Source organism: Lachancea thermotolerans, assembly GCF_000142805.1.
Source record: "Lachancea thermotolerans CBS 6340 chromosome F complete sequence".
Classification (NCBI taxonomy): domain Eukaryota; kingdom Fungi; phylum Ascomycota; class Saccharomycetes; order Saccharomycetales; family Saccharomycetaceae; genus Lachancea; species Lachancea thermotolerans.
The window spans coordinates 937,603-953,396 of NC_013082.1; the positions used below are offsets into that span (position 1 = coordinate 937,603).

The 15,794-nt window shown below is 47.8% G+C and overlaps 6 protein-coding genes and 3 non-coding genes across 9 annotated transcripts; 5 read left to right on the top strand and 4 right to left on the bottom strand.

Annotated features, from left to right (window-relative positions):
* Positions 1–65: 65 nt before the first annotated feature.
* Positions 66–941, top strand: ASR1 (ubiquitin-protein ligase ASR1; the record flags this gene model as incomplete). The annotated part of the gene is made up of 1 exon (XM_002554635.1): positions 66–941. One exon carries the CDS (start codon positions 66–68, stop codon positions 939–941), a length of 876 nt encoding a protein of 291 aa, XP_002554681.1.
* Positions 942–994: 53 nt separating this feature from the next.
* Positions 995–1,960, bottom strand: TWF1 (twinfilin TWF1; the record flags this gene model as incomplete). Its single annotated transcript, XM_002554636.1, has 1 exon — positions 995–1,960. The coding sequence occupies one exon, from the start codon at positions 1,958–1,960 to the stop codon at positions 995–997; it is 966 nt and encodes a 321-aa protein (XP_002554682.1).
* A 407-nt stretch (positions 1,961–2,367) lies between these two features.
* On the bottom strand, positions 2,368–3,027 carry KLTH0F11088g (uncharacterized protein; the record flags this gene model as incomplete). The annotated part of the gene is made up of 1 exon (XM_002554637.1): positions 2,368–3,027. One exon carries the CDS (start codon positions 3,025–3,027, stop codon positions 2,368–2,370), a length of 660 nt encoding a protein of 219 aa, XP_002554683.1.
* A 786-nt stretch (positions 3,028–3,813) lies between these two features.
* Positions 3,814–3,949, top strand: SNR41. The gene has a single exon (XR_002432203.1). It is a non-coding gene; the product is annotated as a snR41 (small nucleolar RNA).
* Positions 3,950–3,966: 17 nt separating this feature from the next.
* SNR70 lies at positions 3,967–4,172 on the top strand. Its single transcript, XR_002432204.1, has one exon. It is a non-coding gene; the product is annotated as an SNR70 (small nucleolar RNA).
* Positions 4,173–4,251: 79 nt separating this feature from the next.
* Positions 4,252–4,399, top strand: SNR51. The gene has a single exon (XR_002432205.1). It is a non-coding gene; the product is annotated as a snR51 (small nucleolar RNA).
* Positions 4,400–4,591: 192 nt separating this feature from the next.
* NVJ2 (Nvj2p) lies at positions 4,592–7,036 on the top strand (the record flags this gene model as incomplete). Its single annotated transcript, XM_002554638.1, has 1 exon — positions 4,592–7,036. One exon carries the CDS (start codon positions 4,592–4,594, stop codon positions 7,034–7,036), a length of 2,445 nt encoding a protein of 814 aa, XP_002554684.1.
* Positions 7,037–7,100: 64 nt separating this feature from the next.
* MEC1 (protein kinase MEC1) lies at positions 7,101–14,183 on the bottom strand (the record flags this gene model as incomplete). Its single annotated transcript, XM_002554639.1, has 1 exon — positions 7,101–14,183. The coding sequence occupies one exon, from the start codon at positions 14,181–14,183 to the stop codon at positions 7,101–7,103; it is 7,083 nt and encodes a 2,360-aa protein (XP_002554685.1).
* Positions 14,184–14,500: 317 nt separating this feature from the next.
* CKS1 (cyclin-dependent protein kinase regulatory subunit CKS1) lies at positions 14,501–14,833 on the bottom strand (the record flags this gene model as incomplete). The annotated part of the gene is made up of 1 exon (XM_002554640.1): positions 14,501–14,833. The coding sequence occupies one exon, from the start codon at positions 14,831–14,833 to the stop codon at positions 14,501–14,503; it is 333 nt and encodes a 110-aa protein (XP_002554686.1).
* Between the last annotated feature and the right edge of the window lie 961 nt (positions 14,834–15,794).

Here is a 15,794-nt window from a genome sequence, read left to right on the forward strand (position 1 = left end):
AAAATGAATAATTCAACTAAAACAGGGTCTATACTGAGGAGGCACACGGGAACTTCTTTCATTCCATGGACAGCTGTCCGATCTGCTTCGAAAGCCTCAGCAAAGGGGCCTGCAGGCTCGTTGAATGCGGCCACAAATATCATTTCAACTGCATAAGGCGCTGGCACTATCATTCGAAGAACCTACAGTGTCCCACTTGCAGAATCAAGTCCCGGCACCTCGAAGACATTGAAAGAAAAGTCACAATCAATCTTGCCGAATTTAGCGATGCTAATTTAGCTATTTCTGAAATTTCTGCGCAAATGGGGAGCCTTGAGATAAGGTCCAACGAAGTCCGGCAGGAAGAGACGAGATGGAATCTAGACTCCCTGGAGTGCAGACTCTGCGGAGAGTCTAATGTTAGAACTAATGTTTTTTGCCAGGAGTGCCACACAGCCTACCATGAAATATGCCTTAGAACTTTGCACCTTGAGGTCGGAGACTTTAGCCGATGCGTCGCATGCTGCAATTGCCACCATATATTCGGGAGCTCTAGTAGGGAGCCGCCGGCATCTAGGGAGCACTTGGCTCGCTTCCTGACGGAGCGGCCTGGTTTGCATGCCGCGCGAACGCATCCGCACCGCAGCATTCGCGCGCCAACCTCAGACGGGTTCGAGGTTGTACAATCCTGGCGGCTGCTATCAGAGCTACAAGAAAAGTGTTGCCTTTTAGACCTATCAGAGCACAAGCGTAAGATCCAGGCCCATGTACGAAAGGTTTTGAATGCGCACTACTCCAAAGGGTCAGGTGCGATCGCGACCAAGGATCAATACACCGAGATCAACAAGGCCGTTTCCCGAAACTTGTATCGGGTTTCTGATAATAAGTATCAACCAGACAAGTTCGATTATGATGTTGAAGCCTTGAGACTTATCGCGATTGAGCTTCGCAAGACTGGGTAAAAAGGGCCCGAGAAGCAACGCGGTGTTCTATACACATTGAAGAGGACTAGTGTTTATGATCTTCTACCAGGTCTCTTGGGCCTGTTAAACTTGAGCTGCCCGGGCGCGGGGTTGCCGTGCTCGGAAGTCGCAGGCGACGATTTCTCCAGCATTGAGATCTCCAGCTCATCAGAGTCTCCGATCTCGAGGACCGTCTCCATGGTCAGGTGGTCCATCTCTTTGAGGTGCTTGACAAACCCGGACTTGTTTGACGCGTATAACATACGCTCTTTAACCTTTGACCCTGAAGGGCAGCTGTATATGAAATGCAGCTTGCCGTTGTTCTTGTAAATGTTGTACGTGGGGTGGTTTTGGCTCAGACTACGTGGGACTTCGCGAGCACCGGGCAGCTGGGCAGTGCTTAGCACCTCGACTTGTTCTTTTTCCAGGTTGATCTTGAAGCTCACAAAGTTGTGTTGTTCCAGGAGGCTGGGGATGGGCTCGCCGCTGGCAATTTTGAAAGACAGGGTGTGCGAGGTGCCTCCCGTCTGGGACACGAGCTGGCGGCCGCCCCTCGCGGATTCAATGCGCTGCTCGCTGGAGATACGGGCACTGATCTGCTCTGCTTCTGTCAGTGGCGCGGGCTCGTCAGAAGCGTCGGAGCTCCAGAACCCGGGGCTCAATTCCTCGGGCAGCGAAGCCAGCAGCTGTTTGGAGATGTGGTTCGACCCTACCTGCCGCAAGACGGTATTTTTCGTGGACGCATACAGCATCTTGGAACGCACAGGGGCGCTCTCGGGAACATAGGAGATGAAGACGATGCGGCCGGAGTCGCGGATGAAAACGTACAGCGGGCGTTCTTCGCGCTTGGCAAAGATTTCAAGCTCTGCGGCGTTCGAGAGCGTGGTGCATAATTTCACGGTCGTGTTGTCGGAGGAGATCTCAGCAACAACCACGTCGCTAGGGGATTCGTTGTTTGCCAAGGAGCCGAAGCTGCCTAGAAGACTCTCGTCTGCAGTAATGCCCGACTGGTTCGACATTCTTGCGGGCGCGATTGAACAGGCGGGTTGTGCGGCTTAGGATTAGGGTGTTGAGAACGACGTCCCAGATATTAATACACGCTAGCTAAGCCGGCAAGAAATGGGAAAACGGACCTCGGATGGTCTCACGTGACAGAAATAAGCTGCGCACGTGACCCTAAGGACGTTCGCGAGCGCCGCGCAGAGCTGGAGCACAGCTGGCGACCCCACGCGCGCGGGCGCGGACCTCAGCGCGGGTTGACATGGCATTGGTTCGTTTAAATATACAGTATATGGAAATGATAAGTTCAAAGTTCAAAGTAAAAGTTCAATAGTTTAAAAGAGAAGTGAAAGAGAATCCTGTCCCGAACAAATGCGAGCTGAAGTGAAGAGAAGACCTGTAGACCTGACCGAGCTGTCGTTTGCAATCACAACAGCATGAACTCCGCGACGGCGAAGCTGGGGCTCGCCATCTCCCAGAGGCCGCTCTTGCGACGCAGCACCTTCTTTAGCAGCTTCTTGTGGTTATGCGGGTGCCTGTGTGCCGGCTTGTGGACGTGGGAGCTGCCCACGGCGGTGAGCGCGAGCTTGCCCTCCGCGTCGCGGAAGCACAGACGCTTGATCTGGAAGTCGGGCTGGAAGCTGCCGGGCGACGCGGCGTGGAGGGGCCCGACGTCGCGGATGAAGTCCTCCAGCCGGGTCTCGGATGCGGCGCGCGGCGCCGGCGACAGCGGCGAGAGCGGCTCCGTGAGACTCTCGCCTAGCGCGGCCGCGGCCGCGCTGCCCGCGGGCGAGCCCGCGGGCTCGGCCTCGCTGGACGCGCGCACCTCGCGCCAGAAGTCCGTGTTGGTGCTGAGCGCCTCGTCCTTGTGCAGAAGCTGCTCGATCGACGTCTCATCGTCGGGCTTTTCGGCCGCGGGCGCCGGCCCGGCCTCGCCCGCCTGCGCCTGGAACCGCTTGGGGAACGACGGGAACGTCAGCTCCTCGTCCTCGCCCCACAGCTCCAGCCCGGCAACGTCCTGCGCTGCCCGTCCGCGGAAAGGGGTACCTGCCACACTGCTGGCAAGCTCTGTCATAATGCTACTCATAGTATCTTGGAACCCGTGCCACTGACAACTGTATGCTAAGCTCCACTGATGGCCAACCTGTTGTGTGCTGCTGCCGTGTGCTTGCTGCTGAGCCTGAAATATACTGCTCCTGCGCACGACTGTTCCCGGTAACGTGCGCTCCTTCTCCTATTTATTTATCCGATTTCCATCTGCCAATACAAGCTCATCGCTCAAAGAAACACTATGACATACTGCATGGTCTTGCGCATGCCGATGAGCAGGGAAGCCTGAAAAAGAAACGCGCGGCCAGTAAAACGACTCCCAAAAGAAACAACGGACGCGCACGCAGGAGACGCGAAAAAGAAAGCCGGACGTGGCCGTGGAAAAAGGAACTGCGGGGGAGGTCGCGGCGCACGGCGCGGAGCGCGGGCGGCTGGGCGGCAAGCGGGGGACGGTCACGTGGGTAGAGTCACGCGTAGATCATGTGACGTGTCTTGGTCACGTGGGGTGAGCTAGGATGTGTCACGTGGATAGTCACGTCAGCGTCATGTGGAACGAGCAGGTCACGTGGCAGAATACCAATTTCACGTCACGCTGCTTTCGCGTGACCCGCACCCGCTTTCCACCACGTGACCCGCTCCCACGTGACCGCCCCAAGCCCTAACCAAACCCCGTCCCGGAAAATTTTTTCGCCCGCTGCCCTGGCGCGTCCCTGCACTATATAAGAAAGCGTCCGCCGCGTCTGTCCCTCCCGCTTCTGCCGTCCCACACAATCACGTCTCCGCACGCCTCCACACGTCTCCGCGCATTCTTCAGGGCCTACACCAGCAGGTGTGGCCTTAACTTTGTTGTCCTGCTGTGATTATATGCATTTATACCAATTGTTCCGACTGAATAGTGTTACTACTGCCTGTCGACAACCTGCATCTATCGTTAAGTTTCAGCCTTGTATGAGCTAGACGAAGAAAGCGCGGAGGCCGCGTCACGTGACGCAGCCGGCTCTGAGTGATGACCTTTTCCGACCGGGCGGACATACCAAGTATCGGTGGGCCACGCTCCGCGTAGTCGCGCTCCCTGTGTACAAAATTTTGGGGGCGCTGGCCGGCCGAGAATTGATGAATGGTCGTGAGACAGCTGACTAGAGCCTGCTGCGCGCGTGCCGGCGGCACCGGACCGCCCTTGTAGCACGAGAACGTGGCCAGATGAGGCGCTCAGCGCAGGCGCATCAGAAGACGCGCCGTCTCTTTGGCTCGCGTCTTGTTTGCTGTTTTTTTTTTTAACAACCGAACCACGCACTAAATGATGATCCCATATTCACACTGTGTGAGGCCCAGTTTAGTTACTGGGCTTATGATCACAACAACCAAAATACTGATTTAATGACTCTGAAAGTGCACGTAGCCCTGTAGACAATGCCGCCGGCGCCGCGAGCGCCGCCAGCGCGCTCCCGCTGCGCCCATCGGACGCTTCGCCCTGTAACGCTCGTCTCGAGCACTCCGTACGGCCAATCTCATCTCGGCTTACACCCGACTAATTCAAGTACCATCCATCCCCTTCACGCTCTTCTTCTCCGCAAACGACCCACTTCACGCGCGCAGTGCCAATGACAAGCTTCACCACCTTCGTGTACGTCTACCTGCTCGGCGGGCTCACGTTCCCGCTCCTCGTAGCCTACGTTCTCTTCAAGGCCGCGCCCGACGCGCAGAAAAGGGCGTCGCAAGCGCCCGAGCTGCTGGTTCCGGGCCTGCAGCGCGACTTCAAAGCCGGCGACTTCGAGGAGGCCAAGGGCGTCGAGGTCGTCAAGAAGGGATGGGTCACCGTCACGACAAAGTACTACTACCACTCGAGCGAACTGGTGCAGCTGGCGCAGCAGCAGGTGCCCGTGGAAAACTTGCCCTCGCGGGTCAAGCTGAAGCGCAAGCACAACTTCTACGCGGTACTGAAGCACGGCAACCTGTTCCTCTACCGAGACGACGCGCCTGACGCCGGTGTCGCGCACGTCATAGTCCTGAAGGACAGCTTTGTGTCGCTGTGGCCCCGCAACCCGCGCGACGAGGCCCTCGACGGCTCGCTCTTCACCAAGAAAATGTGCATCGCCATCCTGAAAAATGGCTCCGCGTCCATTGACCAGCAGGGCAACCTCGACATCGCCCTACACCAGACGGACTTCAAGCACTTCGACCACTTTTTCGTGTACGTGACAAACAACACCGAGAAAGAAGACTGGTATTTCGCGCTCATCAATGCGTCAAAGGTGGGCCTCCCCAAGCCCGGAGAGTCCCTCGAGAGCAGCAAGCTGAACCCCAACGTGTCCGCCAAGACCGCCCACTTCCGCACCCGAGACATGCTCTATCTGATTCAAAACCTGAACTCCAACGAAGGGCAGCTCTCGACAAAGTGGCTGAACGCGCTTCTGGGTAGGCTGTTTCTCGGCTTGCAGCAGACCGAGACCTTGTCTTTGTTCCTCCGCGAGCGCTTGTACAAGAAATTGACCAAGATCAACAAGCCCGGATTTCTCGATGATTTCGTTATCGAGAGGGTTGATGTGGGCAACGCGGCCCCAGTCATCACGCACCCCGAGCTGCGAGAACTCACCCCCACTGGCCTCATGAAAATCGCGTTCCAGTTTTTCTACAAAGGCGGCATGTCTCTCATCATATCTACAAAGGCTAACATCAACCTGGGGTCACGTTTCAAGACTCGCGAGGTTGCCCTGGAACTTGCTGTGACAGTGAAAGAAATTGCGGGGCCTATGGTTGTCATGATAAAGCCTCCGCCTTCGAATAGAGTCTGGTATAGCTTCGAAACTGAGCCGCTGATTGACCTCGACGTTGAGCCCGTCGTGAGCACCAAACAGCTCTCCTACAACATGGTTACGAACGCCATTAAAAGCAAATTTAGAGAAGCTATAAAAGAATCACTTGTAATGCCTTTCATGGACGATATGACCTTTTACAATACGAGGGATGAACTCTTCAGAGGCGGTATTTGGGAGCAAGGTAACGAATCCGCAGAAGACGGCATTACTGTAAAGGAGGACCTCAAATCACTCGATCAAGAAGAAGATGACCTGGACGCAAAACCCGAAGCTACCGGACCACATGAAGAGTTAGCCGACAGCCCAACAGATGCCCGTTCTGCGGTTTCAGACGATGCAATGCCCGACAGAGATTCACTGAGCAATAAAAAAGACGAAGACTCCGCGTCAATATCTGTCACGCAAAAAACACTGCAAAAAGTCGGGACCTTCAAGTCGTTGCTAAAGCGCTCGGACTCGACGTCTTCTAGTAACGAGTCTGATTGTTTTGAGGATGAGAAAAGCAAAAAGAGCATTGCGGAGAGTCGCCCATCTATCGATACAGAAGACTCAAAAATATCTAAAAAGTACCTGAATGCTGGTTTTAAAAAGTTTGGTAAATGGTACAAGGACACAGTTGCCAGCTCCTCATCGATTGCCGAAGGCTCGGATAATGCATCCGTCCACCCTCAGAATGCTCCTGAGATGATATCTAATCGAAGAGCGCTTCCAAAGACGAAGGAGAGAGATCTCCCGAAGGTGCCTCCGGAAAACATCAGAAGGTCCTCCAACGCAGCTGAGATGTTTGCGAAAAATAAGCCGAGATCAGGTTCCGTTAATTCATCTGCAGGGACTTCCACCAATCCCCGCTACCGACTCGGGACTTCCCCTCCTCACTCTCCAAGCCTGGTAAACAGCTGGGCGAGCCATCATAGCGATGAAGAGCCCCTCGAAAAAAGTTTCTCTGAGACAGTGAACTCAGATAAGTTCCAGGCTTCTGATGTGCCAGAAAAATTGCATACTAAAGAGCAGTATAACGAGGTAGCAGTTACAACACAAGCCATCGGTAATGTTGGAGATCAACCACAAAGGGTTGATGCAGAGCCCCCGCGCGTCAATCTTCATGAGCTCAGCAGAAGAAGGCCTGTTCCTCCTACCCCTATAAGCATTGAGAAGCCGGCTGATGAAAAGGAACAACCAAGTCTACCTGATCCTCCGTCATCTTCTCACCACCAAACCGAAACTACGTAAGCGTTTTTAAAAAAAGCATCTTAGCATTAACTAAACAACGGATGTAACTAGAAGATCTCCTTGCCTACCAAAACGGCAACCATCCCACGTACATCTTACTCAAGTTCTCCTCGGAGGTGGATTCTTGAATCACAGTTTCAACTTGGCCTGCAACACTCAAGACGAGCCCGTCGCGCGCGTCAATACCCCTGATCTTGTTGCGTAGAACTTTGAGAGCCTTCTGAAGTGAATGGTCCATGTTTCGATCGTACATTATGGTTTCAATAATATTAACGAGAGCGACTTCGTTGCCTCTCATCAACTCAAGTGTAACTTGACTGGTCTTCTTAAAGGTTCCCTCCGTTCCGGTGATTCCTAGTGCATCTTCCAGATTGTGTGTGAGTCTAAAGGGAACGATTTCAGGAATGGGTAGACGCTTCCCTTTTTCGAACAAACAATCGAAATCAACGTGAAGAACTTTGCCTGTCTCGACGTTTAATAGAATGTTTTCACAGTGGCGATCTCCTAATCCCAGAATGTGTCCGACCATGGCCATAACTGCATATGACCTTGAGAAAGTACTTCTGGCTTTGTACCATGCAATGGCATCAGGAAATATCTCAAGAAACCATTGATACAACACGGGAGGAAACTTCAGTAGCAGATCCTTAAAGAATCCTAATTTCTGGTCATCAGGCAGGGATTGCCATTTGTCATGTAATGCCTTGAGGCTATATTTTATTTTCATGCTGTCATACTTGGTAACAAGAATCGACCGAAGAGTCGTGACGTTTGGAACAATTTCAATCAATCCGCAGTCCTCTCGCAATGACATTACGGCGTAAGTTGTTATACCAAGGCCTCTTTTTCTTGACGCGGAATCTTTACTCAGTAGAAAATCCATCGTTGTCGAAAACTGCATGTACTGGTTGTCTTGGCGGACATCTTCTTTCTTGCACATAATACCATATATTCTGCCATCGGAGCCCACAACATTTAGTTTTTTTGGCTTCTTTAGTGATGAGAAGATCTTGTAAGAGGAGCCAAATTTCACTATCGAAATCACCTTGTTAAATGCATGGAATCCTGACAAACTTTCACCAGAACTAGGTGTTAACATTTCAAGGTTGGCACTTATTGGCACTACCATATTACATGGTGCCATTTTCATGTCAAAGTTGAAATCTTTGTCGAGGAATCTCCCCGATCTACTACTAGACGACTTGACTTCTGTAACGCAGACATTGGTTAGTGCCTTGACTAAAGCTTCGGAAGAGTCTAACAACCCAGCCGTGCCGCCTGCACGCTGCTTGAATTGTTCAGCTATATGAGCTCCAACTGCGGCTCTGGTTGACGAGCTTGAATTCATCAATGCCGAAACATACCACAGGATATGTGAAGGGTACTCGGTAGCTAAATTTAGCAATATATGCATCATGAGTTGCATGGAGGTCTTGTGCGGATGCAGCAAACGGGAAAGTAATTGCGTCAGAACAGAGTACCAAATATACGCGGGGCACGCTTTTATTGCACTCTCTATTTTTTTACACTGGTCCTCGACTGACCTTTTTAGCGTTTCTCGACGAGCCGAGTTTGACTCGCTGACATACATGTGCGCGGTGTCCAGCCAAAAAGTAACGACCTTAGGAAGAGCTTCCCTTACTCTTGTAGTATCTTTTTCAAACGCTAGAAGAAAATAGGATATTGACTTATTCTCGAATTTACCATTCGTCACAAAACCTTCTGCACTTCTCTTTTCCAGAAGTCTGCTGAAATAAAGTCCGAGTGAGTAATATGGTTCGCTCCAAGAAGAATCGGTGCGGATGACATCGTTATACTGTCTTATTATTTGTTCTGAAATAGAATTGTTTGAAAAATCAAGCCATTCTGTGTATTTCAGGTAAACTTTAGCGCGCTCTCTTGGTTTGAGTCCGGGCCGGCTTTGCAATTTCTGGTGTATTTCTGCAACCAGTTTGATCGCTTTATCGTTTTCACCCTGATTCCACAGTACTTCAGCGTACTCCAGGTCGGCGTTTGGAAAATCGCATATTAAAGCAGGAATCAAAGCGCTACTGGCAAGATCGGCACGCGAGTTTACCCGCGCATTTTGTGCGATCCGGAAAAAGTCCTCTGCCAAGGTTAAGCTATTACTTCCTTCATTTTTCAACAAATTAAACGATTTCCGTACTGAAAGCAGGAAATGACGGGGTTCAAAGTCCGTTCCAATGTTATCAAGCCTAACTTTCAGAACTTTCTCGACTGCATCGATAGTGGAAGACTCAGAGGAGCCTGAAATTATCCAAAGATCCCTAATAGCATGAAGTTTTAGAATAATATCACGGACTTTAAGAAGTGTAGTGTTTATCGATGAGACCGAAAACTTGGCGCCTATAACCTTGTGACACCTCTCCGAGTAGAGTAGAGCTTTATCTTTATCACCCTGCGCAAGCGCCAAAATAAGCTTTCCGAAATTGTAGTGCAAACAGGTCATTGGGTCATTTTGCCCCTCCCAGCTCTCTAACCGAGCAACCCATTCCGCAAGAGCATCGTTTTGCCCACTGAGGTATGCACATTCAATCCCCATACTTGTCCATTCATTGTTGGTGCAATCCGTAGACTTATATTGACTTGGTACCAAGGATGCAAGTTTTGCAAGAACTTGGTCATACTGCTGGTGGTCGTACATCGATTTCAGCATCTTGGTATTTCCTGAGAAGCATAGCTCTTTGTATTTTTCAGAGGGCTCTGGAATATTACCCAGAGCTTCAAAGCATTGCTGCGCCATTCCCCAATTTGGCGTATATTGCAGCTCTTCGATTTTGGATGTGACGCTACCTGTAGAGAAAACCTTCAAAACACCATCAACAGAGTCAATGTCACCAATTTCGGCGTATGTTCTCTGAAGATATGGGAGGAGCTTATCATTTCCAAAATAACTTCCGTCTTTAATTCTGTAGGATTGTTCCAGATATAGTGCGGACCTTTCAAAAGAATCAGTCTCTAAAGATCTTTGTGCCAGGAGTCCATAAGGGATGATTACCAAGAAATTGTTAATTCTTTCAATAATTTTGGATGTCTTCTGCTCGCGTATAGTAAAAGTGCCATACTTTTTGTAGTAATTTTGCTTGAACTGTGTTATCCATTTCTTGCAGTATTCAAACACTTTGAATATTATTTCATAGCACATTTTGAGGGAATCGACTTGATAATGGTTAAGCGAAGGATGCTCAAGCTCAAAAATGTACGTGAATTCTAAAGCAAGGTTGTCCGCAAATCTTTTGAAGGTAGTATGCTCTTCTGCTTTTATTAGTATATCCATTATCACATAGGGAAGCAGATTTTCTGATAAAAAACCGTCATCCTCACGTATTAAGGAGGAAAAAACATGAAGAGGATGGCTTTCATCAGTGCTTGTTTTTAACAGATCCAAAGTGAGGTTTTTAAGCCAGCTCCTGTATCCTTCTTTAGGGTTAAATGACGGATGCGATATTGGGCTATATTCTTTCCAAGATTGAGCCATGTATAACGAAGACCTTAGTGGATACAAAGTTGTTTTTGAAATGTCGTTGAACCTAGCCCATAATTTAGCTTCATTGGGATACAAGTCTGGTTTTTGAATATCCCAAGAGGAAGCGCTGAGGCCGCAATATTTCAAAGACTCCTGCATCACCAATGCCACAAAAAGCTGCTTAGTAGGGTTCTCGCATTCCCAAAAAGCTGGAACTAGGATGCTATCTGTTATTTTTATGAGAAACTTTATGGTCTGCGAATGGTCACTAAAGTCATAAACATCTCTCATGTGTGTTGATATTCGTGGGAGTTGGTGTTTCGTCGCATCTAAAACCCCAATGATGCCGATAACTGCTATGCACTCTTTGCAGAGTTCTAGATTATCCGCTCTAAATCTATACGAAGCATCCAGTAGACTTCCCAATAACATAGCAATATCAAACTTTAATGAACCACTCGACTCTGCGCGGGCATAGTTCTCGATCTGTCTTTTTAACAGCAAAGACCTGACGTCACAGAGACTTTGGTGGATGAGGTAATTGTTCTTACTTTGCAAATTCTTCGAATACTCTTGATACCAGTTAGTGGTATAAAGAACTTTGTTTACGAGCCTTGCAAAAGACTTGTTCTCCTCTAAGGCACGCAGCTCATGCATGTTCACCAAAGCCACGGTAATATATGGTCTTGTACTCAATATAAGATCTTTTTTTTCATTTATGAGAACATTCAAAATGTTCCGCACTATTCTTTTGGACTTTTGATTGAAGTTGTGCCATTTTTGGAGCATAAATGGGACAAAGCTATCAATAACTGTAGATAGTTGTTCTTGCGTTAAACGCTTAATTAGGTCAAACCAGCAACAAAAAGCGTTGGCCCTGATCTCAGGAACCTCTTGCCCAGTTTGCAAACATATGCTTATTTGGGCCAACGCAGAAATAATACACTCCGAAGACGCGTGCTTTATTAGAAAATGGATACCGTTGATAACTCTAAGTTTTTCAAAATAGGTGGTACGTCCTTCAACATCGTGCATATCACTGGAGAAAACTTGGAAAATTCCCAATATATTCTCTTGTAACTCTTTGTGAAATCTTGCCTCTAGTTCATCAGACCAATCAGCCAAAAGCTTTGATCGCGAGCTGCGGCGTTTTTCTGTATTGAATTTAGTGAACAAAAATCTTAGAGCACTAAGGATCATAGATTCGTTACTAGTTTTGGAATCTGAATGCTCGTCAAAGTTTTTGTATAGTTTCAGAATCTCTGCAAGAGTCTTGTAATCGGGCAGGTATCCCGTAACGTAGCTCCTGTCAAAAGTTGGCAAGCAATTAACAAACAGCGACTCCAAGGTATCAACAGAAAAAAATCCATGTTTTACAAGAGCAACAGCAAAGATTTGCCGACTATTTTTTTTCAAAAGCTTCTCCTTTTGAGCTGAGAGTTCATCTTCTTCATAGTCGCACATTATGTTTGAGATTTCAGTAATCACATCATTTTTGTACTGGGTAATTGCATAAGGTACAATATACCTCTGAAAATTCTCTAATATGGTTTTTTGAGGGTACTCAAGAAAGTCCGCCAGTCTCTGAAATGTGAGCTTTTTCTCAACCAGGTTTTTCCCTATTTGCTTCAGGAGGGTAGGTAATATAGGAGAAAGAAGCTGGTAGGGAGTCTTTTTCTTGAGCCACGAAACATACCTTAGTTGGTGAGTCATCATACTGCGCTCAGCAAAATCGGTTGAATTGAACATATCTATTAATTTTACCAACAAAGGATCGAAATAGTCACCTTTCGTTGATAAAGTCAGACAAACCCACGCCATAAGAGAAGTCTCGGTAAAAGAGGGGTATGTCCTCTCTTGCAAAAAACTAATGAAATACGCTGTTTGTAAATCATCCAAACCGTGAGCATTTGAAAAACTCCAGGAAGAAACCAAATTCACGGATACAAGACGAATGTATCTGTTAGGTGTCAAGAAAAGGTGTTTCACTAGTGAGGAAAGAAGCTGTTGTGGCTCTTTGTTCTTTTCCTGAGGAATAATGTTCGGAGGCTTGAAGTGAGCAAAAACCCTTTTCAGTGCGAATATGAGTGCTGTAAGGAGAGACTCGCTAAATTCATACAAGTCTTGGTTTTTAATAAAATGCGTCAAAAGTAACCTGAAAGCATGACTTTTTGTTAAAGCATCTGGCCTCTCCTGATCAATAAGGTCAAGCGAGGCACCCGGAAGAGAATTTTCGCATATAAAACACGAATTCCAGTCGTTTTTAATACACTCGCAACTGCTCTCATGACAGGCTAATTTCCCAACTATTCTTAGAACATAAACTTGAGAACGAACATTTTTCTGTTTGAAATTTCGTATTATCATGCTTTCCAAGTCATTAAAGGCACTCTGTGTATCGATAGAATTTATTTTCGAGCCGAGTAGTGCATAGTCTGCACTTTTGAGGCTCCAAATGTCGGGCTGAAACCCCTGTAGAATGTGCTTCCTGAGATTTTCAAGCTGGCGGCTCTGATCGAAAGGCCTCAGCACAGCTGAGTGAAGTTTCTTATATTCTCCGGAACTGAAAATGCAAGCATCGTTTACCATAACCAGCTGAGATGGTTTTGCGGACCGTCTTTTGCAATCATAAAAAACCAATATAAGGGCCTTTTCAGTGTAACTTAACAGCTTTGGATCAATGCCGCCTGTAACGTAAGTTTCGTGCCATTCTTCAAACGGACAGGTTTCCTGGAACAGCTCAAATGTCGAAGCATCTGCGATTGCAATAGAGAAAAGTCTAAGCACGCACTTTGCAAAAAGAGCATCGTTTTGAGGTTTTAGTGAGCGTCCAACAGATGTCAAAAAAGGGTTTATCGTTTCCAAAGCATATGAAAAGGGTAATTTATAATTCGCAGTGCGACGTAGCCCTCTATATTTTGTTCCCTTCATGACCACATAGCTAGTGACAAGAGATATGAACTTGACTTGTAGCTCCTCGATAGCGATAGCGTCGTTGGAAATAGAGTCTAGAACGTAGAGCACAATCCTGACAAGCCTCTGGAAAAAATAGTCCCACTTGTTAGCTTGTAGCGTTTCATCAAACATTAAAACCGAGGATTGAAAACCTTTATGATTACACCATTCACATAGCGCATGTATCCTTTTGCAGATCTCTGTGAACAGATGTTCTTCGAGGGGCTTGTTAAAAACACTTGTAAGCTGCGTTTCCAATTTTGCGACCTGCCCGAATACAAACGTAGATATTAGACTTTTGGCCTCAAACTCCTGGCAATCCGAAGCGAGTTTGCACCAGGAAGCAACCTTTTGCTTCAGTAGCCATTTGTAATGAACAGATTCCCAATGCGTAGTTGATACCTCCAGTATTTGTTTCAGTAGCCATATAAGACCAGACTCGGTGGAGCCCGTCTCAACCGCGCCGAGAAGAAGATATGTTTTGCTCTGGAAAAGAAGATCCAACGCCTCAAGTGATCTCACGAAGACGCTGCTAGGCACCCCGGGTGACTTGAGGTTCTTTAGTAGCGTCACAACTACTTTGAAGGACTTATGATCACCGTTGGTCGGCGGCTCAGGAGGAAAGACCTGGTTAGGCGACTCTTCGTCCCTGGAGGTTTTAATTGCCAAAACTAGCTCATCCAGGTACTTGACGCGAGACTCCATGCCTTAGCAGAATAACAGGGAATCAGAGGCCGTGTTCATTTACGCTGTACCAAGGTAGAAATGTACTACGTACGAACTTGTGCAGGAAGCCTGTAATCTGCCAGGTGAGGCGAACAAGTCTGGGTTTACACGTGATATACAAACAAAATCTTATATACGTTTTAGTCGTCTGTTGAAGGCGTGCGCTGGGTATTGTGGCCTCATGCTTAGCGGTTTCATTCTATATCGGCACATTGTGGGTACCTCGTTTTCATTATGCGTGCGTATTGGACCCTCGCGCCCCTCGTGTCCCTGGCGGCGGAGGTCCTGCCTCTTGCTCACCTTTCGACCTTGTAGTCAAGAACCCGTTTGAATAGCAGGATATGAGGCTCGGGGGCATGACATTCGTAATGCTCCCAGCCAAGAGACTGTGTCACGCCCAGACCGCGCCATTCATCTTCAGTCAAGATCCTTAGCGTTCCCGTTTCAGAATTAAAGTAGTCTGAAGGGATTACCTTCAACATTGCCTTAGGAAGCATGACATGTCTGTATTCATGTGTGTCATCTGAGTAACGAGGTGAGTAATGAATTGTGTCCTGAAACTCTAAAACCCGTGCTCTTTCTTGGTCTGTGAGTTTCCTTCCCTGAAATGCGTGACCGTGCTGATACATTTTGTACAGCAATCTTGGAGAACACAGAGGCGCCGTTCGCTGGTGCTCTTTTAAGGAACTTGGTTCGGTCTGTTCAGGCGCTTCGATCTGTCGACTATCAAATTTTATGGCGATGTCTTGTTACACGAGTGAGCTGGGATTTTCCAAGTATTTTAGTCGAAGTCCGGGGTGCTCGCGTCGAATGCAGTGGATGATGCATACTTCAACCGCTGAATACCAAGTTTCTTCGATCAACGAATCAAAATATTTTTGCTCTTGAGATGAAGATCAACTCCATTTCCGTGCTAATGATGTGACAAAAGGTCTACGAAAAGTCCAAGTTTTTAGCGCGTTGCTCGGGTCAATGCCAAGCCAGGTGGCCGAGTTAGTATACGCAGCATCGCTCTGAGCCCAAAAGAATATCGTTAGTTTAGAATTCTTTTATGCGAGTTTTGTCTTTCATCTCCCACATACACCCTTATAAGACATTAATATATCACTGGGCATAAGATTGACCTGAAAAATCAGGCTTCCAGGAAAAACTTCAATCCCAGCCAAGAACTAGTAGGTGTCAAAACTAATCTTGAAGCTGTCTCGAAAACATTAATCATTGGCCAACTGAAAACCAGACAGCTTCTCGTGTGTTGTGTGTGAAGTTGAGACTCGAGTTCGGCGGCTAATGAATTTAAATTCTAAAACTTGGCTAAGAAAGCTTCGTTGAAACTTTGAATATCCTTAGTCTCATAAAGAATATATGTGTCAAAAATCAGAAGCGGGGTCCGCAAATAGTAACGGTCGGTGCTCCTCTGTTTTGTACATGTGGGGTAGAAAACAAGAGAGCCTATCTTCTCTATAATATTAAAGCCATAATTCAGGGGCTTATGTTTAAGCATTAATCTAAGAAATATGCTGGCAAGTGAAAAGGTTCAAGGCTAGAGCTGGTGGCGTGAATAGGCGATCCAGAGAGAAGCAATGGGTGAGC